At 47.1% G+C, this 22,614-nt stretch overlaps 1 protein-coding gene across 2 annotated transcripts in view; it reads right to left on the reverse strand.

Moving 5' to 3' along the window:
• Window positions 1-3,422: 3,422 nt before the first annotated feature.
• Window positions 3,423-22,614, reverse strand: part of LOC146821564 (uncharacterized) — a 138,820-nt gene continuing 119,628 nt past the window's right edge. For both annotated transcript variants that reach the window (XM_085612568.1, XM_085612567.1), the window contains exon 9: window positions 3,423-3,900. In XM_085612568.1, the coding sequence (XP_085468694.1) occupies window positions 3,575-3,900 (326 nt within the window). In that variant the 3' untranslated portion in view covers window positions 3,423-3,574. The remainder of the gene's footprint in view (window positions 3,901-22,614) is intronic.

The raw sequence follows: 22,614 nt of genomic DNA on the forward strand, positions 1-22,614 counted from the left end.
TGTCAACTGCTGCGAGCTTTTTGTGGTGTCCCGTGCCACGTCAGAAATGGTTAGAATCCTGTCTCCATGTGTTCTCTGGTGCATATCACCTGCTTTTATAATCCGAAAAGTGCAATAAATTCATATGTATTAAAAAACAAACAGGCGCAACTGTTCACACTTCACAGAGGACAGACAACTTGATTTCTCAGACATACGCGCCATACCATTTGTACGTAGTAAACATTTTATTCGGCCTTGTCGGATATCTTTGCTCGACCTGCAGTTTCTTGAAGACTTGTACAACAGTTCCAGCGTGCACAGTACAGCGCCTCCTTTTTAAACCGTGGCAGAATCAGTCCTGAGCAGCATTCGCATGAGAGCCGTTTTATTTGATTTTTTTAGTATATATATTTATGGGTTTACATGGGTCAACCATTTTTCAGACCAACAAGGTATACGGAAACATTTGACATATTGATTTGAACAATCAGAATCTCTTATTGACGCCTATCATAGCAGTCACATTGCTTCTTGGCGCATAATACATGCCATAAGCGAAACAAGCACTTGTTCATTCTCTTTTTGATGTGTTCAAACGCAATACATTAGGCTGTCCTCAAATTTGCATACAATTTTACTGTGATTAGGCTTTGCATCAGCTTGTGCGTGGTCTGCGAAGCTTATCATGCACTGTGTACCACGCAGACACTTAACGTTGGCCTTATTAGCTCTTCTCGCATGCCTGTCATTTAAATAGTTTGTCAGCTTCTCCCTCCCCTCCGTGGCTTATTCCTCTATCAGACACAGAGCTGTAAAATTCCATTTAGTTACTCTTCAGGCACCCCTCAGTGACTGCCGCCCTCTTTGATACAGTGAGGACTACCGAAAAACAAGCATTGGCATAGCCAATAGGTCTCGCCTTTGGGACCTTAGAAGTGTTTAGCCATGCAGCAGTTGGTGTTGTTGCACCAAGGATATTGTGCTGCATAACTAAATACTTATAAGGTTCCAAAAGCGAGACCTATTGGCTATGCCAATGCTTGTTTCTCCAGTTTTTCTTTGCTAAAAAGGGTGCGCTTGGATAGAAATTAATTATTGGTAAAGCCAACCCAAACTATTGTTTTACATTTTAAACCCTTATTTTCTGCTTCTCCAGATCAAACACTCTTCAAGAATACTGCCTAACAATATTGATGACATGACTCCAGCCCCTTTTACTCCACATTGTCTTATGTAACATTTCTCTTACATTGGTTTATTCACCTGCATTGTCTCTGTATATTGTGGGTGTGATGTACAGTACTCTTTCATCCATAAAACAATTCAATACATGTGAGAGAAGGGCTATGGAGAGAGATGCATGGCACCCATGGAGGATGGTAGTGAGGGAATCCGTGGAGAAGGATGCCAACGGGGACCACTAATAAAGACGGTGAAACGGGGCACCACCTGTGTTATAGCCAGCCTTTAATGGCTCCTGTTTCTGAATTGACAGCCGTCCTCCGCTCTACAAGTTTGCTTTTACTTCCAAGGGATTTTTAGAATATTAAATAACTTTTATATGTGTGTTCTTTCACTTTTATATTGATGACCTGCATATGCACAGTGCCCTGCTACACCGTGGACCTTAGAAGGGCACTTTTGTCAGTACTTACACATCTCAGTATAGTGTACTTTAGGGTGCAGCATATATATATTATTGTCTGTCAATAATATAAAAATCAGAACATAGAGCCTAAGCATTTTTCTGAATGGTTGACATATGCATGATATGGACTATGACCCCCAACAACCTCCCTACAACTTCTAATTATAAGAAATAGTTCGCCGATGCAGGTAGGATGGGCGGGGGCGGGGCAAGAGGGTAAAGTTTACAGACAAGGTGAAAATAAAAGGAAAAAAATAAAACCACTTACCTTGCGCAAACCGCATCCCTGAGTTGGTGATGCGCAAGCACAAGTTAAGTAGCTTTCTTTTTTCTGGTTGTCTGCTGACTTCACCATCCCCCCCCCCCGCCCCACTGCTCTTACGTGCACCGGCTGTGACTGGAAACAAAAGTGACATTGTGGAATGTCGAGGGTTATCACATGGAAATGGCTGAATAAAAAATAAGCTAGCCGTGTGGTTGCAAGTGAGTATGGGGGCAGGGTGGGTGGGAGTACATCAAGTGAGATATATGTTAGGGCGATTGAAGCTTAATTACAGTAGTGAAATATGCAGGCCTAGGCGTAGTTCGCGGAGTTTTGCTACGCGGAACTCCGCGATGTTACAAAAAAAACTCAGCGAAGTTCCATGAGTGGCGTAGTGCAGTGCGAACTGCAGTTTGTGCTGGTATTCCTGCTGATCGGGTAGAAATTCTACCCGAGAGGCAGTTCGCGAACTTACTGTTTGCGATCGCGAACTTACCATTCGCAAGCGGGGAAAAAACTCCATTGCACATCGCGAAGCTGAGTTTTCTTCACTTCATGAGCTTCATGGAGTGCAGAAAACTACGCGAACGGAGCGAAGTTCACTGCCCAGGCCTAGAAATATGCCATTTTCACATGCGTAATTAACAACATTTAGCTTTATAAAATGTTATGTGCTAGCTGGCAAGGGTGGTTGCAGTGCCTAATTTGAGTCGGTGGTTGCAGGTGGGGCCCACAAGTACACCTTTGTGGGTAATGGGACTTTTTGCATCATCAGATTGACCCTGAACAAGGAAGAGCAAGGCAGAAAAGCAGGAACAAGGAGGAAGAGAAAGACAGAAAAACTGTGACAAAGAGTAAGTAGGGATGAAAAATAACTTGCAAGAGAGATAAAGGGGCAGGGAGTGTGAGGTGGTAAATGAAAGGGATGTAGTGTAATGAAGACTAGATATCCTTGGTATTCTGCAGCCCGGGAAAACAGCAATGCTGGTGGCAGGCTCCTAAGAAAACATTCGACACCGGCACTTATTCTTTAATCAATTAAGCACTTGAACAGAAAATGACTTGACATGTTCTGCTCAAACCAGTCCCCTTCCTGTGTCTTGCCTGACTTTTATGCAAAATATGCTGCCAGCCAACATTTTGAGCCATTCGTGGTTTCAGCAAAGTTGTTCCAATTTCACAATCAAAATTAACACAATTTCACACACTCCTAGTGTAGGTGCATATAAATTAGACGGATACCTTTGTAGTTTTTCAAAATACCATATAAACAGCAGCGGCCCGTGCAGGTAAGAGCGGTGGGTCCAGGTGAGGGGAGATTGAGGAACGATGAAGAGGGAAAATTAATTATTTATTTTTCCCTCTTCATCGTTCGTCGAAATCCCCCCCTCACCTGGCCCCACCGCTCTTACCTGCATAGACCGCGGCAGCATATAAAACCCCTCACAAAATAGTCAATAATACACATTGAGGGAGACACTAGACCATAGCTATTGCTTCTTTCCAATTAACACGCCCAGATACTTAATGCTTTTATGTTTATTTTTTCATGGGGTGCAATTCTTATTCCAATCTTGGCATTCACATACAAGCATTTATATCAGCAGGGCCCCAGGCATACTGTGGAGTCCCAAGGCCACTCATGTATTTCATATTCATACATGGTGCCATGCGGTTCAATGTCAGAGGCACTCAGACCTTTCTACGGTGACCTTCGTGACGTCGCTCAGCCGCTTGCTTGCAGGCGGTCTTTCAACAGTGGCCAATTTAACCACTGGAAAGTTCCGGTGTGACATGTTTTCAGAGTCGTTGGACATATGCGCAAAGGATGGCCTTGGCCGGTGCGGCTGCCCAGCAGGTTCGTTTGCCTCGCATAGGCGTACAGTTCTCTTCGCTTGTCTTTTTCTCACTAGCACACAGGAAGCTACAACTGCCAAAACCATGAGCAAAATCACACCCAGCAACGTACCCAACAGGATTTCCAGATAGCCAAAAAAGAAGCCAATCCCTGAGGAGGAGAAAAAAGAAAGGTTAAGGTGGGAAATTGCAGCATTAAGAGCACAAGAAAACCAGTAAGTTATTTCACACACCACGTGGCGTCCAATACACAGCATGCTGAATGACAACAGAAGACACATAGGTACTTAAAGAGGAACCTTGTTTAGCAGTGCAATGATAAGCATTAGCCATAAGAAACAATACCATCTCAAACGTGTGTCTTATGAAAAGGACATGCAAACAGCTCTCGCATATGGTCTCCTTCACATTAGCAAAGTCTGTGTGCTGGGCTGCTGCCTTCGCAGCCCTGCGGAAGTGACTTCATATACCAAGGGTAGCTTCAAACATATGATATTGCCAAAGCATGCTTGGTACAACCTGGTATACCCAGACCACACGTCAAATGGCCACTCGCAGTCGCCTTTCACCAGGTATAGCCTTGTGTGAGCCAGTTTGAACCCCATGTTTGAGAGCGAGAACAATACAGATCCCCCGTCTATCCATGGTATCACCCAAGCCTGCTCCTCAAACAGCCTCCTAGAAGTTGGAGCTTCCTCTGTGCCTTCTGTGGTGAGAGAGAGAGGTGTAAGATGAGGTAGTCCACTGCAAGGGGGTGGCGGGGGGGCAGAGGGGCGCTAGGGCTTTAGGTGCAGAAGTGAGGCGCAGGTTTTTCCTGTGACCTGATCAATCAGTTGTCAATGATATGATGGGAATTAAAATAAAACCCTGCAGAGATTCAAAAACACATTGGATTTCTTATATCCCTGGGCCAAAGACCCAGACTGCACACTGGAGCACCACAGAGGGGTCCGATTCCTTGGAGCTGTGCCCCACCACCTTCCTTATAAGTTTCTCTAGGCCTCACTTTTACATCTCTTGCTCACTGGTAACTAGGAGATACCGTCTGCTCAGGTAAACCTGCCATTTCTAACCTGGCTTCACCTTACCTTTCATTGTATCTATAACCAGGTACATCTTCAGGATTTTAGGGGCCCTGTGTCAAACATATTTGGGGGGGCCCTTGTTCGGAACAGCCTTCAAATTATGATCCAATTTCAGCTTTTTAATGCTGGCCAGGTCACTGACAGCGCACAGACACTCTTCAAAAATCTAAATGTGTTTACATCCAATATCTAGGGATAGTGTTGTGTGTTTTCAATATTGTAACTCAGCAGCAGCTCACTAATATTACTGCAAATAATCTCTGTGACAGCCTCAAATTTCTCATTTGTGAGGTCCTGTGTTTATCTAAAAGAACTTTTTTTATGGATGTTGCATAAAACATTAACACAACATTTCTCTGCAAATTGTGTGAGGCCAATACAGACATCACCCACATTAAAAACAAATTTAAGGAAAATGGTATTTAAAACAATTTGTTTAAGAATTATTTGAAGTCATCAGGGCGAGTGTAGGAGAGTAGGGTCTGCTTTCTAAGTTCACCCCCACTTTTTGCTTTTGCTTTACTGGTTTTCGACTTAGATGTGGCTGTGGGCCTGCTAACCAGACCCACAGCCCTGCTGTTCTCTCTCTAAATTGAAACTATGTACTTTAGGTGCATAACCCATTTGGATAGGATCACCTTATTGGCCCCTGTACAGTGTACCTTAGGTACCCAGGGCAGAGGTGTACCCTAGGCCTACCAGGGGCTGCAGCATGTATTATGCCACCCCTGGCCTGGCCTTCCATTATGACACAACTGGCTGATCACTCAGCTGGGGCAAGGTCGTGTAATCACCCCTTGCTTAGGTGTAGTATTCGTATACCTATCTTATATAGGAATGGAATGGAATGGAATGAGGATTTGTAAAGCGCGTTGGCTACCCAGGGGCGTCCCAGCGCTGTTAAGAGCTTGAGCTGAGCTGGAGAGGCTGAAATAGGGGGGGCCTTGGTGAAGTTTTAAACCAAAGTTTTGCTGAATAGCCAGGTTTTAAGAATTTTCCGGAAGGTGAGAAGGTTGGGTTCAGACCTAATATGGAAGGGGAGGGAGTTCCAGATCCTGGCTAGGTTGTAGGAGAGCGAGAGGCCTCCGCATTTGGCCTTCCTGATGCGTGGTACTGAGGCGAGGTGGGAGGTCGCAGATCTGAGGGAACGGGTGGGCTGGTAGGCTTTCACAAGGGGGGAGTTGATGGAGGGACCTGTTCCCCAGTAAGAGCGGTGTGCGATGCACATGCTCTTAAATTCAATTCTGGATCTCACCGGGAGCCAGTGAAGATCTCTCAGTCTGGCTCTTACTGAGGTTCGACGGGGAATATCCAGGAGAATTCTTGCCGCACAGTTCTGAATGACCTGGAGTTTGTTGAGTGTGGATTGAGGTGCTCCAAGATATAAGGCGTTTCCACAGTCGAGGCGGGAGAGGATCAATCCTTGAACCATAATTCGTCTCGAGTGGAATGGAAGGAGAGGAAGGATTTTACGAAGCAGTCTCATCAGCCCGAAACAGGTGGCAGCGAGCTTGGTGGCCTGATGGTTAAAGGAAAGAGTGTGGTCAAGCCAGATGCCTAGGCTCTTGATTTGCTCCTTGGGTTGCGGGGGACTCCCTAAACAGAGAGGCCAGATAGGGTCAATGGTTTTTGCGATGTTATTTCCAAGGAGCATTATCTCTGTTTTGTCCCCGTTAAGTTTAAGACAAGAGCCAGACATCCAGCTAGCAACTGCTTCCAAGCATTTGTGTAAACTGTGATAAGAGTTAAGGGGGGGGTCCAGCGCTACCACTAGCTGCGTGTCGTCCGCGTAAGTAACGATCTTCACCCCAAATGGGCGGACGACATCAGCTAGGGGGCGTAGATAGACATTAAAAAGGGTAGGGCTCAGGGAGGAGCCCTGAGGCACTCCACAATTAAAAGGTCTACTAGCAGAAGTGAAATCCCTCTCAAAAACCCCGAAGGATCTATCTGTCAGAAAAGATCTCATCCATCTGAGTGCAGTCCCTGACAATCCTATTCCTTCTAACCGATGGAGAAGGATATTATGATTAACAGTGTCGAAGGCGGCACTTAGGTCGAGTAGGACGATGGCCGTGGACCCGCCATCGTCCAAGATCCTTCTTGCCTCCTCCGTCACTGCAATCAATGCCGTCTCCGTTCCGTGACGGGCCTGAAGCCGGTCTGGGAGAGATCTAGTATGTTATTGGCTTCCAGGAAGTCAGTGAGAACGGAGTTGACATGCTTCTCGAGAAGCTTACTGAGCCATGGTAGAAGGGAGATGGGTCGGTAGTTGGCGGGGTTAGATTGGTCGAGACTAGGTTTTTTTAATAGAGCTTTGACCATTGCTCTTTTCCATAGAGGAGGGACAGTACCAGTATGGAGTGAGGAGTTGAGCAGGTCTACAACAGTGGGCAAGATCTGATGGGTGATCTGGGTGAGAGTACTGGGAGGAGCTGGGTCGGTGGGTGATCCAGATTTAACCTGTCCCATAAGTTTTTCCAGTTTCGTAGGTTCTAAGGGAGGAAAGTTATTGAGAGCGTGAGGAGGAACTGTCGTGCAGCCTGAGTTGACAGAATCTGTGGGCAAAGTGACAGGGTGGGGGAAAGAAGAGTTGATGGTTTCTATTTTCTGGTAAAAAAACTCAGCTATTTCCTCACAATGGGTCTGAGTATTGTTATGATGCTTTGGTGCCTCCGGTAGTTGCAAAAGGGTCTTGGCTATTCGATAGATCTCCTTGGGTTTGGACGCGGCATTCTCAATCTTGAGTTCGAAATATTTAGCCTGAGCTAGGTGAATGTCCGCTTTGTAGTTTTTAATTGCTGTTCTATAGCTCAATTTATCTGATGGGAGGTAGCTGAGGCGCCATTTCCTCTCCAGTCATTTACATACACGTTCGGCCTCTCGTAGTTCATTCGTGTACCACGGGGATGTAGGATTGCCCCGCTTAGGATGGGAGTTTTTTAGTGGTAATACTTTATCTAGGAAGCTGGTGATCCACGTGTTATAGTTATCATTATCTTGAGTGGGGGTAGATGTGTGAGTGGGTTTGGTACCTTGTAGGAGATCCTCCCATTCAGGTAGGTGGAGTTTAGACCAATTGCGTGATCGTTGAGTCATCGGGGGTTTGGGGGGGAGATGAGGAGGCAGGGTCCAAGTGATCAGACCAGGGAAGGGGAGAAGGTTTTCCAATGTGAAGGTTTTTACAGTTGCTAAAGACGGGATCTAAGAGGTGTCCTTTTAAGTGAGTGGGACCAGTGACACGTTGGTGCAGTTCGAGGGCGCTTAAGCTTGAGGATAGTTCTCTTGCTATAGAATCATTTGGGTCATCCAGGTGGATGTTAAGGTCACCGAGAATAGTGAAATTGGCAGTGCTAACTGCAAGACTTGCTGCTATCGAGGCAAGGTCTTAAAGAAACTGCCTTTGTGGTCCAGGCGGGCGGTATATAAGCATACCCGAGAAGGTATGTGTGGCGCTGAATTTTATAAAAAAAGGAAGACATTCACAGTCAGGGAGTTTTACAGGGGTACTGGTGACAACGTAATCTGATTTGTAGATTATAGCTAGACCACCGCCAATGCCTTTTTTTCGGTCAAGGCGGAGTATTTGATAGCCAGGAGGAAGTGATTGCACTAGATCAGGTTCAGAGTGTTCCTGTAACCATGTCTCTGTGGCGAAAAAGACGTCTGGGTTTATCTCCTCCAACAGTAGAGAGATTTCCGTAGAATGTTTAGGAAGCGAATGGCAGTTAAGCAACAGCATAGAGAATGATGTCGCTTTCTTTACGCCATGAGAGAGGTGGAAGCCACACTGATTACAAGCGGAATGTTGGGTAGAGGGATCCCAAGTGTGTAAACAGGATGGCCCAACTGTTTGGTTTAGTTGGCGAAGGAGCTGCGGGTGGTAGGTAATGGTATGGCATAATGATTGAGCAGGGGGGGTGGCCCCTGGCCCCGGTCGGTCGCGGACGGGCGCAGACGGGCTTGCCTTAGGCGCGCCTTTGGCGCGCAAACGTCGCGCCCGCTGCGCTCGCCCGCTGCGCGACCGGAGTATGCACATTGTTTATACCACTCCGGGGTTGTGGCCCAGGGGGCGTGGCCTAAAAAAAGGGCGTGGCCTCTGCTCGTGACGCGAAGGAGAGATTGCTATGGGCGTGTAGCATCAGCGCTGGCTCTGCTGCGACTGGCAACTAGTTTCCCCAAAGTAAGTGGCTTTTAAAAACACAAGTTATTCTGTGACAAGTTTAAAAACACAGGTACATCTGTGATGAAGAGTTTTGGGAAATGTGGTTCCTCGCTCCCGGCTTCCGCCTCAGGAGCTTGACTCTAAGCTTTTACCTGGCGCCCTGAATCGGCGTCTTTAGTAGGAGTCGGCTTGGGGGCGTGGCCTCTGCTCGTGGCGCGAAGGAGAGATTGCAATGGGCGTGTAGCGTCAGCGCTGGCTCTGCTGCGACTGGCAACTAGTTTCCCCAAAGTAAGTGGCTTTTAAAAACACAAGTTATTCTGTGACAAGTTTAAAAACACAAGTACATCTGTGATGAAGAGTTTTGGGAAATGTGGTTCCTCGCTCCCGGCTTCCGCCTCAGGAGCTTGACTCTAAGCTTTTACCTGGCACCCTGAATCGGCGTGTTTAGTAGGAGTCGGCTTGGGGGCGTGGCCTAAAAAGGGGCGTGGCCTCTGCTCGTGGCGCAAAGGAGAGATTGCAATGGGCGTGTAGCGTCAGCGCTGGCTCTGCTGCGACTGGCAACTAGTTTCCCCAAAGTAAGTGGCTTTTAAAAACACAAGTTATTCTGTGACAAGTTTAAAAACACAGGTACATCTGTGATGAAGAGTTTTGGGAAATGTGGTTCCTCCCTCCCGGCTTCCGCCTCAGGAGCTTGACTCTAATATAGACACATGTGTACCTATCAGCCACTCCTATGGCAGGCCTTAACAATCCTGGAGGCAGAGTGCTTGGTAACATGTGAGATGGTGCTCTAGCATGAGCTGAGCCTGTCTGCAGCTTTCGGAACCATGTCCTTATAGCTGTTCTATGATATAGCCTACCATATACTCTTAAGGTGCCTTATAATCTTAAACGGTTATGGTAACTATGATTTGGCTTTATCGAAACATGTCTTGTAAGGTGTCTAAGACTTTGGAATAATACCCCCATCCCATTTCCGGGGATGAGGATATAATCCCTCCCTTCTAGAGGGAGAAGACATGTTGTAACCTACTTACCCAGTTAAAGTTAACCAGAGCCCCAGCATCACAAAATGGATGCTGCTGCCACGACACAAGTCTGACCTCCTGCTGCTGGGAGTGATCCCGGCAAGGGAGGCTTGGACAATAGGTTTCCTGCCTTGGGAGGTGCAAGCACCACCCCAGACAGGCCTTAGTGTATGGGGGCAGGGAGGGATGAATGAAACGAGACACTGCCTGGGGCACACAAGGTGCTCCATGCATAGTCCAGTTCAAACCGGTGCTGGGGCACACCAGCCCCAGTCCTGGCACAAAACTGGACAAAGGGAAGGGGGTGTAACCACCGCCCTCCCAGGTCCCACCCATAAGGCGTGACCTAGCAGGCAACCCAGCCCCCCAGATTAGTATAAGAGTGGTAGCTGGGCCCCAGGAGATTAGATTATCCTGAACCTGCAACTTGAACAGAAACTCTGGACCTTCGACATTCGACGAAAGAAGAAGACTGAAGAATCTCCCTTGTGGCCAAGGAGTGGCTACCCTGTGCAAACAGGCACCATCAAGAGACTACCCTTGGCTTTGCTGAAGTTCTACGAGGGACCGACTGCAGAGCCCGACCAGAGCCTTGACTTCCAGACTTCTCCGACCCTGATCCACATCCACAGCCGAGCTGAGATCCGTGGAGGCGACGAGAGACGTGGGACCAGCTACCTGGGAAAAGTGGCGAGTATCTTCCGGCGCAGCTTCTGAGGTACGCTCGAAGTTGTGCACCGGGGATTGAGAAGCCCCAACCCCAAGCACCATCTGCACCGAAGATCAGCCCCCCACACTCCACGAGTCCTGCGTGGGGCCCTTCTGCATTTTCCTGCTTGCCGCGTCTGTCCGGTTGCTTGCCCGTTGGCTAGCGGCCTCTGTGACGACACACCTTGAAATCTTCACTGCTGGTTTGGCTCCTCCAGACTGGCTCCCGCTTCTTTGCAAAAGAGAAGCACCCCAGACCTTCCTGGTCTGCACCAGAAGCAAGTCCTCCGTTCTTCGTGGGTTGCGCTTGCCAAGGCTTGGTGAGTCCTAGTTCGACTTCGACGCCGTCGACAGCAAGAGCCTTCGTGGGACAGCTCGCCTCCTGGTCCTGGTCGTCCTTGACGTCTCCGGGTACCCGTGGCTGCAGCGACAAGCTTCACCCTTCACCTGCAATCTTCACGACATCGCCTGGTTCCTTCCTGGTTCCATGTGGTCACTGGCTAGTGACCTTGACTCTGTCCCTTCTGCTTGCAGGTACCCTTCCTTCTTGATCCCGGCCTTGGGATCCACCGGACACTCTTCACTGACTGCCTGTCAGCAACTTTCCTTCAGGCATCCATAGAAGTCCACGACGAAACCCGACGCAAGTTCACACCTATGCACCCGCAGCCCGTGGGCTAGGTAACTTGGGTACTTCGGTGCTCACAAGGGTAGTGACTATCCTAGGGTCTAGTTTCCGAGTCTCGACTCTCTAGCTGCTTCAGAAGTGTCCTTAAACTGCTTATTTCAAAACTGTACTATTTCTATCGACTATACACATTACGCGTGAGTGTTTCCACTCTGCACCTGAATCCCGTGGGCCTCCCACTTCCTAACTGTTGCTAGTGTAGTGTAGCCCCAGCGATTCCCTAGGCCTAGGCCTATCCTATTTCCGTGACAGTGGTCCTTATACCACTTCTTTAGTATATGGTTTGCTTGGCCCCTAGGGCCTAACTGTATTACTTACCTGTGTGACTTTATGTATGCTTAAATAAGACTGTGATGTACTTACCTCGAATCTTATAAAGAGTGCTGAGGGTTTGACTAGAATAAATACACTTTATTTTATATATATATCTGTTGTGGTGTCCTTTCATTTGGTATTCAAGGGATTATATATGGTATCACAGCTGGCTTCACATGCCATTCAGAGTTTAGCCTAAGACTGCTCTTGTCCATGCTACCACTAGGATAGCTGGTCTATAAGGTTGACTTTACAACCAATCACCATAAGGGTTGTTTGGACTGATATAAGGTGTACACTAGAACTAGTGACATCATACATCAGGCCAACTACTCACAGCAAGACTTTGCAAAACAGAGCAGGCTCCATCAGGGGGTCCCTGAAAGGCTGGGACCCTGGGCCAGAGCCCACTGGTGTAACAAAACTTGATGGGCCCCCCCTGCAAGGTACGTGTAGGGGCCCCTCTCTGGACTCAATCAGGAGCTCTCCAGCCAGAGTATTGTGCTGAGGGGGCCCCCTGGAGATTGCCCCCCCTCGCACTGCAGGGGCCTGTGTTACGCCACTGCCAGAGCCCACTTTGCCCATACCTTAAATCATCTCTGTCTATAACCAAGTCCTTCTGCTGGATCACGTTAACGGCATATGAACATGTCTCTCCAAGAGGACTGCTGTTTTAATGACTATGCAGTGGCAGCTCCTCCGCTGTTTTGCAGTGAAACACAAAAAATAAAATCATAATAATTCACTTTATCAATTTATTTTCTCTTACTTTCGCCCACTGTTTGTGTGAGGGGGGCAGGGGAAGAGTGGCAGCACCCTCTTACCGTGCGCAAAGACTCTTGTGCCGCCCAAAAGAGTCTTGCGCACTTCGCATGTTCTCCATGTAGGCTGCAGTACAGCCTACATGGAGAACATGCCCAGGTCTCCAGTCAGCATCTGAGCGCCAAACCACAGCGCTCAGACCAATCACAACTCTGCTAAGGCAGCGTTGTGATTGGCTGACTGGGAGCCTGGTTGTGCTTCCTGTGGCTGAGCAAGGGGGGACTAACGAGGAGAAACGCGGCGAGGCAGCCGTGAGAAGGTAAGTTTTGAATTAGATTTTTGTTGTTATAGCTGCTTCCCCCGTGTCCTCCCCCCCCTTGCGTCCTCACCCCCTATCTCACATCCTCCCCCAGTCCCGCCACCCTACCTCCAATGAGTGCCGGCCGCCACTGTGAATATGTGGAATCCGAGATTGCAATTAATCAGAATTCATATGCACATGCATTAGGTCTTTTGTACATGAAATGATTTATGAAATATTTGTACGCCTTAAGCTACAATCCCAGATAGGCAGTATAAATATTTGCGTTAGCGGACATGCCAACAGCGTATGGCGGGCACAGAAGTAGAACTATACCTCCATCTCAACGAGATGCGTCTGCTTTCCTCTTTTGCCGCTGTTCCTGGCCAGACCTGGCACTGTGAATGGCAAAATCCACAACATACCCAAGAATGGCTCCAGCATACACTACTAAACATCAAAGTAGGGGCGCATTACTTTCAATCACTTTGGTAATAATAGCAATTCCGTTCAAATTCTCCAGACAGGACCTTCAAGGCCCACTCAATGAACTGTACTGACCTGTGTTACTATTTTTCCGTCTGCATTTAATGACATGCTAATGCATAACATTTATAACCATTGTTTATATACATGCACATGAAATGTTATATTTAGATTAATTCGAGTGACCTTTCATTTACCAAATAACTATAGTCAACGTGTATTCAGTCTAAGTTAGCATTAGTTATTGTCGGCCTCATTTCAAAGATCTCCATACTAATGAAATGTTGCATTTCTGATCGATGTCCATACTCTGTTTCTTGTTTCAGAGATGAGCTCAACGTGTTCCCTCCTTAGTCTGCAATGTTATTGCTAAGATTTTATGTAAAGGTAATTTCTTGCAATTTAATGATTTGGATTGTGGTTTTCTGCACCTGCAAACAAAGGGAGCAGAGGAAGAAATCCTCCTCTGGAGGTTGTGGGACAAACTGCTTACTGCATTTGTCAAGTGAAATGGGCTGACAGAGCTCACCGGGAATGTTTCATTTTGATTGGTTCCTTCTCTTTGGGAACCCATACAATATATCTTTTGATTGGTTCCTTCTCTTTGGGATCCCATACAATATATCTTTTGATTGGTTCCTTCTCTTTGGGATCCCATACAATATATCTTTTGATTGGTTCCTTCTCTTTGGGAACCCATACAATATATCTTTTGATTGGTTCCTTCTCTTTGGGAACCCATACAATATATCTTTTGATTGGTTCCTTCTCTTTGGGATCCCATACAATATATCTTTTGATTGGTTCCTTCACTTTGGGAACCCATCAACCCATACAATATATCTTTAGATGAAGTTTCATATTTAATCGTGTGCTGCAGACCGTAGCTGGTTAGACTTCAGCCCACGTTCAGCGGTGTAGGCCTTTTTCTCTGTTCTTGAGGCCCTCACGCTCCTTTCAACCTTGCTCATAGAGATTGCTTCGTAAGCAAGCACGTTTCTTCTTGTGCTGATTGGAACCAGTATTTGGATCTTTTTGGGATATTTTATTTGCTGACACTGGCTGCTTAGGAATTCCCCGTCTCTGGCCGCTTCTGTCGCTTAGCACTGGGGAGTTTACTTTCAGGAGGGCAGAATCTGCTATTATTTGCCTATTTAATCTTTAAATAACTTGACTTTGGCATTTGCCTTTTGACTTGTCTGGATCATATTCACATATGCTCTATTCAGGTGATTATTCATTTCTGACCGATTGTTTCGATTTTCAAGTGACCTTCATGATTTCCAATGTTACTCCTCTCTGTTACTGTGGGACAAAATCTGCTTCACTGTCATTGATGTGCCAATGAATAGACCATCTAGGTCTCAGTTTGAGATCAAGATCCATTCAAAAAGGTACAGCAAAGTCTTGAATTTGCACCCAGTTTGCGTGGTGCAAACACCATCCTGCCATCAACTGTGATTGCCATGTAAGTGGGCAAGACCCATAAGGTCTGTTAATATTTGCACGTCCCACTCCTAGATACTGAGTTGGCAATGCAAACCAAGCATTACCTGATACTTCTTCACCCACGGGGGGCGAAGTGTGCATCACTAGCACTGCCTGTCGGGCCTGCCCACAAGACAAAAGTGCCATCTCTCGGTGAGGGATCTGTGTTTCACAAAAGGGCAGCTGAACCTAGGCTAAAAAGGTGGGCACTCTGATACCTGGCCATGTGTAATAAATCTTCTACAAACCTATACTATAACGATATGCAGAACAGGGAATTAAGTAAATACAAAGCAACAGTTCTAAAGATTATTATAAAGAAAACTAAAACAATTATTCTTTACGTTGAGTAATAACGGAAACATTTTCATATAACACTGGAAACAATTTTATTTTTATTTATAATTACAGTAGGAGTAAGGTCGCAGACAGCCTTGAAGATGGAGTGTTTGGGAAGACAGGTGGGGCTGTGTTTGGGCTATGATAAAGTTTAAGGTTAGTATTGAGGGTGGGCAATGGTGAAAGTTATAGTTCGTTTTGACTAAGGGTTAGGATACGGTTAAGGGCTAGGGTTAGAATTTCTGGATTCTGTTTTGGTGGGGGGGGGGGGCAAGCCCGCATGTTATTGGCCATCATTAAGCAGATAAGTACCCAAAGGGGGGACAAAGGGCCTTTAGACAGGTCCAGCATAAAGGCCCAAGGAAAGTCTTCAAAAAAAGAGGTATGCTGTTCCTCTGAAATGAGAGTGAGATACAGGGAATATAAACCAACCTGACCAGAGTGGTTCAGGATTGGGAATCCATTTTATTGATTACAATGCCCTCACACACCCTGTCATGCTTCATCATTGGGCTGCTCCTCGTCGAGTCGGCGGTGCAATACCCGACAGGCTCTCTATAGTAGAGATCGGTAGAAGAGGGTAGGTCTACAGACTACGTGCTACTGGCACAAAACACATGAGGAACCCCTCGTGTTTATAACCTACCGGGTACTGTGATGCCTGGTTAGTCCACAGTTCTGGGTAGTTCCAGTACTACCAGGTATCTGACAAACTAGTCGCATGGTTGATGTGAGTGCGCAGCCACAACACGATTTTAGTTTTAGGTGTAGAGAGTACACCCCATTGTTTGGTCCTGACGAATCGCCCGCAGATTATTCATTTGGCAAGAAACATTTTGACCTACTACCTATAAGAGCGCCATAACCTGAGACATAACATCAGCCTGGCGCCTTATATCTCTTGTTTTTACTTAGGGTAGGAGACCCTTTTGATTAAAGTTGTTGTCGCATGTACTCCCAACCCTATTTTACATTCACTTCAAATACACAGATACACATTCATCTACACACACCAGGTCCCTCACCCCCACTTCACCAAACAGCTGTTGGAAAAAGATCTTCGCTAAAGTGTCCCTACTATAGGGAGCTCGTCAGGTATTGCACCGTCGACCCGACGAGGAGCAGCCCGATGATGAAGCATGACACCTGACAAGGTGTGTAAGGGCATTATAATCCAATAAAATGGATTCCCAACCTTGAACCACTCTGGTCAGGTTGGTTTATATTCCCTGTATCTGACTCATTTCAGAGGAACAGCATATATCTTTTGTTGAAGACATCATTAAGCAGAGGCAAACATGGATGAAATTGGCTTCTGGGATTAAGAACTGCATCAAACAGCCTTTTCATTGCATCACCTCCCAGTGTTTGGTCTTGGAAATATGCACACTAAACAGCTACAACCAGTGCTTAATTTAAGCTGGTGGGTGCTGGTCCGGGATACCGACACTTATTTTTGAGCACAGATGCTTATTTTCCCAAACACCATCTTCAAAGCAAAGAGGGGAAAAAGCACAGTCTGGAAAGACTTTGGAAGAGAAACATGGAAAAACAGTCACAAACTGAAAAATTAGGAACTTGCAGGAGCGAGATTAAGAGGCTGAATCTAAGGGCCTGATGACAATCTTAGCGGGTGAGATACTCAGTCACAGACATGACAGTTATCCTGTCTGCCATATTACAAGTTCCATAGGATACTTTGGTCAATCATTTGTTGCTGTAGCACTTTTCACCCCAAGTGGGATAGGTATGCTCAGACGTGGGTCCTGTGCTCGCCTGGATGGTGAGGGAGGTAAACCCTGAAATGGGTCCAAGGATGCTGGTTTCCGGTCCAGTGAGGACCCGGCTAGGCAGTCCGGGCTGGACTGAGCAGGGTCAAGACTGATTTGCATATGGCTGGGTCCAAACTGGAGTGGTGTAGTGAGCAAAAGAATGATGGATTAAACCCAGAGCTCTTGACTGGGGGTTGAATGTTTGATTTACTCAGCATTCCACCCATCTTTCGTTGCTGTAGTACTTTTATAAAGTTGGCACTAACCAGTGCTCTTATATCACATGACAGACTGCTGATTCAAGTAACTAGAGGGGGTTACAAATAAGCTATAAAGGAAGCAAAGAGAGTGGGAACGCAGGAAATGGGAGGGCCTGTTAGTAGTGGCAAACAGAGGCGACTCCTGCACTCTTGGAATATAGTCTCCACTGGCACAACTGAAGGTATTTTTTACTGTTAAAAATTATATTATAATGTCAGATTGGGTCGCTCATTTTTCCGAACTGTATTTCTCTATGGAGTAGAGTGAAGACCTTGAGCAGGCTCCTAGTGATATTTGCACTGGTTGCTCCACTGGACGATAATTCACGGCAGGTGTATCTGCCCCGTCAAGCGGTCAACTGGAAGATACAAGTTTTATACCCAAGAAAATAAGGCAAGCGATCTATAAAATTATAGGCCAATAAGCTTAATTGGTAGCACCCAAAAATTCTTTGTGAGGGTCATCCTGAGGACATTGCAAGACTGGGTGACTGCCTCGGATAAATTGACCCCTTTACAAGCTGGCTTTAGAGAATGCACCAGCACAATAGATCAGGTGCTCAGACTTCAGTTGTTGTATTGGAAGATTGTTCATCTAGGGGACCGGCGCCTTTATGTGTGTTTGTTGATCTGAGGTCAGCGTTCAACCTTATTTCTCACTCCAAGTTGTGGCAAATCCTGGCCAATACAGGGGTTCCCTATTATCTACGGATTATGATCATGAGACTCAATGATAAGAACTTTGTACAAGTCAGATGTGGGCAAATGGGGGAAATTATGTGGAAAATGACAAATCCATTTCCAGTAAACAGAGGGGTTAGGCAGGGGTGCATCCTCCACCCCCTTTATTTTCGCTATTCATTAATTACCTGGCAGCGTATGTGGACTGAGAGTCTGATGCACCACGCCTAGCAAACATCAGGCTGCCAGCCCGGATGCTTGCCGATATGCCGTTCCTTTCAAAATCCCCCAAGTTAAGGGGCCTAGATATTAACGTCAAAACCAAATATATGGGGTTTAACCCTTGCCATTCTACTCACTCAAATCCCCTGCTGAGAGGGTCCCCCTTGGAGCGTGCCCATACTTTTGATTATTTGGGTGTTACTTTAACAGAACACTGACGAATAAGAGCTCCCAATTTCGCTCATTTCTCCGGCACTCTAAGTCTATAATTATCAGGCAGTAGGATCAGCCCTGGATAGTGTTGAGCTCTGAGGACACAGGGAGGGGTCCTTAGCTGCAGTTAAAAATCGCTTTTTGCTGCAACTGACTGGCTTCCCCATTAGTACCCTGCTGCTCCCCCTAAGGTTGGACTTGGGGCAAAATAATGTTTTAGACAGAGCCAGTGTTAGGCTTATTTTGTTTTGGAGGAGGATTCGGGCAACGACCGAGTTGAGTACCTACCAGCTGGGTTTAGCCGAGGTACCACGTTTGCCAGGTGCCCAGGATCTCCCGTGGTTTAGGCATGTGAAGCGAACCCTCAAAAATACTGGGCTTGAGTGATTGTGGAACACTCCTGCGGAGGCCTGTGCACTCTCAAAAGGTCAAAATAGGAGGCAGTTTTGGCAATACAATGTGGGTTCATTGCAAAGCCAGTCTAACATGGGTCCACAGACGCCGACTTTAAGGTTGAAGGATGACTTTTAGATACAGCAGTTCCTGGATGAAATAGTGCCTACACCTGCCAGGAAGCTCTACCTGCAATTCAGATATGATTGAAGCCTGTCCTGCTGTCTGAGAAGGAAGACTGGACCTGCACCCTTTTTTCTAGGCTGAAGTGACTCCAAGGATCAGCTGGCTGAACTTCTGTTCTGACAAAGTGCCACCAAAAGCTCCAGAGGTCTCCCTGCAACTTCCCAGCTGACCTGCTGCATTGGACCTGCAACATGACTTTCCTGAGCCCTTCTGGAGCCAGTTGCTGATCCCCAATAGGTGCCTCGCAAGTCCTAGACCCTTGGTGTGTTATTGATTGAGCCCCTCCTTGAAGAAGAAATAGTGAAATTTTAAGCTGTTGGAGACCACAAACAGGCCTGTTTGAGCCAAGATATTGCCATCTGTGCTGATTGCCAAAGCGGTGCTCTGGTGAACCAGACTCTTCGCGCTACAGTGACCGCCAGTGAAGACTGACAACATGAGATCTGCACTTCATGCTGCAGCATCGATAGCCCGCGGTGACCTCCTACACGAACTTCCAGCAACTGTCCTAGACACCTGTCAGGATCTTCGGGCTACAGCCATGCCAGGCCACAGCACATGGTCTGCTCTTCATGCTACAGGGCCAATCATCCACACCGCTCTCCCTGACCCTTGTGGCCTCCTCCGCTGCAAACAGAAGTCTTGAATTTAGAAGGTAACTTTTTCAGCAGAACTAACCTGGTCCCTGCATCTGGCCCACGCTCCATCACGGTCATCCTGAACTTGTAACCTTCACCTGGTATTGCACGACCAGATAGCAGTGAGTAGTCCATTGTGCTTTTGGGGCTGTTTATGCCTTTGATTTATGAAATTGTGTATCTGATTCTACTGATTGGATTTTTGTCATTTTGGTGTCAAATTAATTAAATGTACTTTGCATTGTGTTTTCACTCTTTTACTGTTTGTGTGCTCCATAAATACTTTACACATTGCCTCTAAGTTGAGCCTACTGCTTGTGTGAAGCTACCATAGGATTAAGCACAGGTCAATGTAATTACTTATTGTGGTTCACCCCTGACCAGGATTATGGCTGTTGCTTGAGATATGCTCACATCTCCCTCAACTAGCAACCCAATGTCTCACATTGGTGCTCACTTGTGGAATGCAGTACTTTAGCGCAATACAGTGATTAGTGCAACGCCAAAATCCCACAATAAATAATTTAATACCAGATTCGACCTTTTTTTCAGTGCCAGTTTGTGCCCATGACCTTAACAGCAAGTATGGAGTTTGAGCTCAGCAACCTGGAGAGCTACATTATTACTGAGATCAGGAGATTCTGCAAGGAGAGGGGGCTACCAGCAAAAAGGAGTCCCTAAAAGGACGAGGAGGCTCACCAGTTGCCAGACACAGCAGAGGAGGTGGCGGCTATGAAGGAGCAAGTAGAGGACCAGGGCACAGGCCGAGCTACAGCTGCCTGGAGAGAAGACCCCTGCCAGGGAAGGGAGCAATGTGCCTTTTAATGGTCTGTTCACTGAGGAGCTGTCGGATAGAAGGGCTGAGAAGGAACTCCAGCAGCAGCTGGCCAAATAAATATTTGTGGTGGCAAAGGAGGAGGTTTATGCTAAGAGGGAAACAGCCAAGGAGGAGGCTGCTGCAAAGAGGGTGCTTGAGGGAAGGACATTGTCCCTGGGGGAGCCTTTCTGGGCCCTTGGAGAAAAGAAGTAGGCCCTGGAGGAAAGGAGAATGGCCCATGAGCCACGTCTCAGAGAGCTGGACATCAGGGCCAAACAAGTAGAGTCTAGCAACAATGGTATCCCCATAACAGTGCCATCTGGAGACAAGAGGGTCCACATTCCCAATGATCGGATGGCTAACTTTGTTGTGGGGTATGCAATATAGTGATTCGAAGCATATGAGGCTGCCCTGGAATTGTACAGGGTCCCTGAAGAGTATTGGGGCAGTCTCTGGAGGCACATACCGAGTGAGGGGAGAGATTATCTGCAGCCTCTAGGAAAGAGGAACAGTATGAGGTACCAAACTATGAAGGATACCCCTATCAAAAAGTATGGGCTTATCCTGGAGAAGTGTAGGCAGAAGTATAGGGACAGCCAGAGGTTGCCCCAACAGTCTTGGGAGGATTTAGTGGACTACACTGGATATTTGGGTGAAGGTCAATGATCTGAATGATCACAGGGTACTGTATAATTTGCTTGCAAGAGAGCACATGTTAAACAATTGTTTGCCAGAGCTAACACCTGGTTGACAGTAAACTCACTTATTCCGGGGAGCTTGCTAAGGATTTAGATCTCTGGATTAGTACCAGGGAGTCTAAGAAGGTACCTGGGAGTGTCCGCACGAAGGGTGGTTCAGGTTCCCCCAGCAGAGTAAGGGGGAGGTCAAGGAAACATAGGCAAGTACCAAAATAAGGTGGGGGGAAAGGGTTCCTATGCCCCTTATGAGAAACAGTGAGGAAGTTCTGGTGGGCAGTGGCCCAGAGTGTCACATTTCCAGCCCCGGTACTTTGATTTTTCTGAGTTAGGATACAAGAAGGGGGACTCTGTAATAAGAAACCATCCACTGGTAGGAACTCTACCAGTGGGTGGTCTAAGGGCTGGCCAGTCTGGTCTTATAGATAAGTAGTCCCCAGAGGCAGATTTTAGAACATGCCCTAAGTTGGGAGGGAGACAGAGTTAGCTGATGACTCCGGACGGTGGAAGTCATCACTCCCACCAGTTCACATTCTGCCACTGCTCTGAGGGATACCGGTGCCAGCCAGACCATGGTAGTGAAAAAGCTGTTTCTCCCTCAGATTAGAACAACAGACCGGTATGTAGGGAAACTCCGGCCCAACTGCAGGCTTTTTTCCACTTCATGTCTCTGGTATCCCTAGAATGGGGCAGGAGGTGAGCCAGAGGAGGGTCATAGTTAGTCCCCAGATGCCCACTGATTGCATTGTGGGGATTGAGTTGCCACCGGTAGAGAAAAAGATGGGAGGGATGGCCATCCAGAACAGCCTGGAAGATCAATGAGGCTGGGGAGGGCTACCACTCCCAAATGGAGGGTACAGAGGCCCATGTGGAGGGTCAGGGGGAGGAAAGTATCAACCCTGACCCATGTTTAGACCCTACACTGCACTCCTACACCCTTACAATCAAAACAAACTGATTATCCACTCATACCAACACATTAGGTAAACACAAAATGCTACTACTTTGTACTCATCTTCACTTTGCACTACCCCTGGACTGGTGGGAAAGAGAGTGCAAGAAGGGTGTCTAACACCCAGGGCTGTTTCTCCCCTACTTTGAGGAACCTTGGATGTCAGAGAACCCTGGTTGGCCTGGCTCTTGACACTGACCGCTGTCAGTGACCTCTGTTGATTGCTGTTTTTATGTGCAGAATTTTCCTTTTGTGGGGACAGAAGTCCGATTCAAAGGGTTGAATGGACCACACTACTTTGTTGGCCATGGTGAAACTATCTGGCTACTGGGATGCCTCTGTGAGCAAGTTACGGTTAGAGGCTTCACAGATGGGGTCCACAGGTGTGGAGAAGGGTTCCCCATGGATCATTTCAGTGGCTCAGGAGTATGAACAGAGGGATCCACTTGTGTTCAGAGTTGCATAGAACAGGAAAGGTCATCTGCAGTAGAGGGCCTGTGTCCAGGTTCTATCGCCTAAGCAGGGAAGCTAATCCAGGTATTGATAAGTCTACCCTGGCTTTTAAGTGGTTTGGGGGGCGGGGGGGGGGGGTTGGACTTGGCTATCTCTGCAGTCACCCTCAAACATTTTGCCTTCACCCTTCCTGTTTTCTGAGCCAGTTGTGTTGGCTT

This window comes from Triturus cristatus, chromosome 6 (assembly GCF_964204655.1).
Source record: "Triturus cristatus chromosome 6, aTriCri1.1, whole genome shotgun sequence".
Lineage (NCBI taxonomy): Eukaryota > Metazoa > Chordata > Amphibia > Caudata > Salamandridae > Triturus > Triturus cristatus.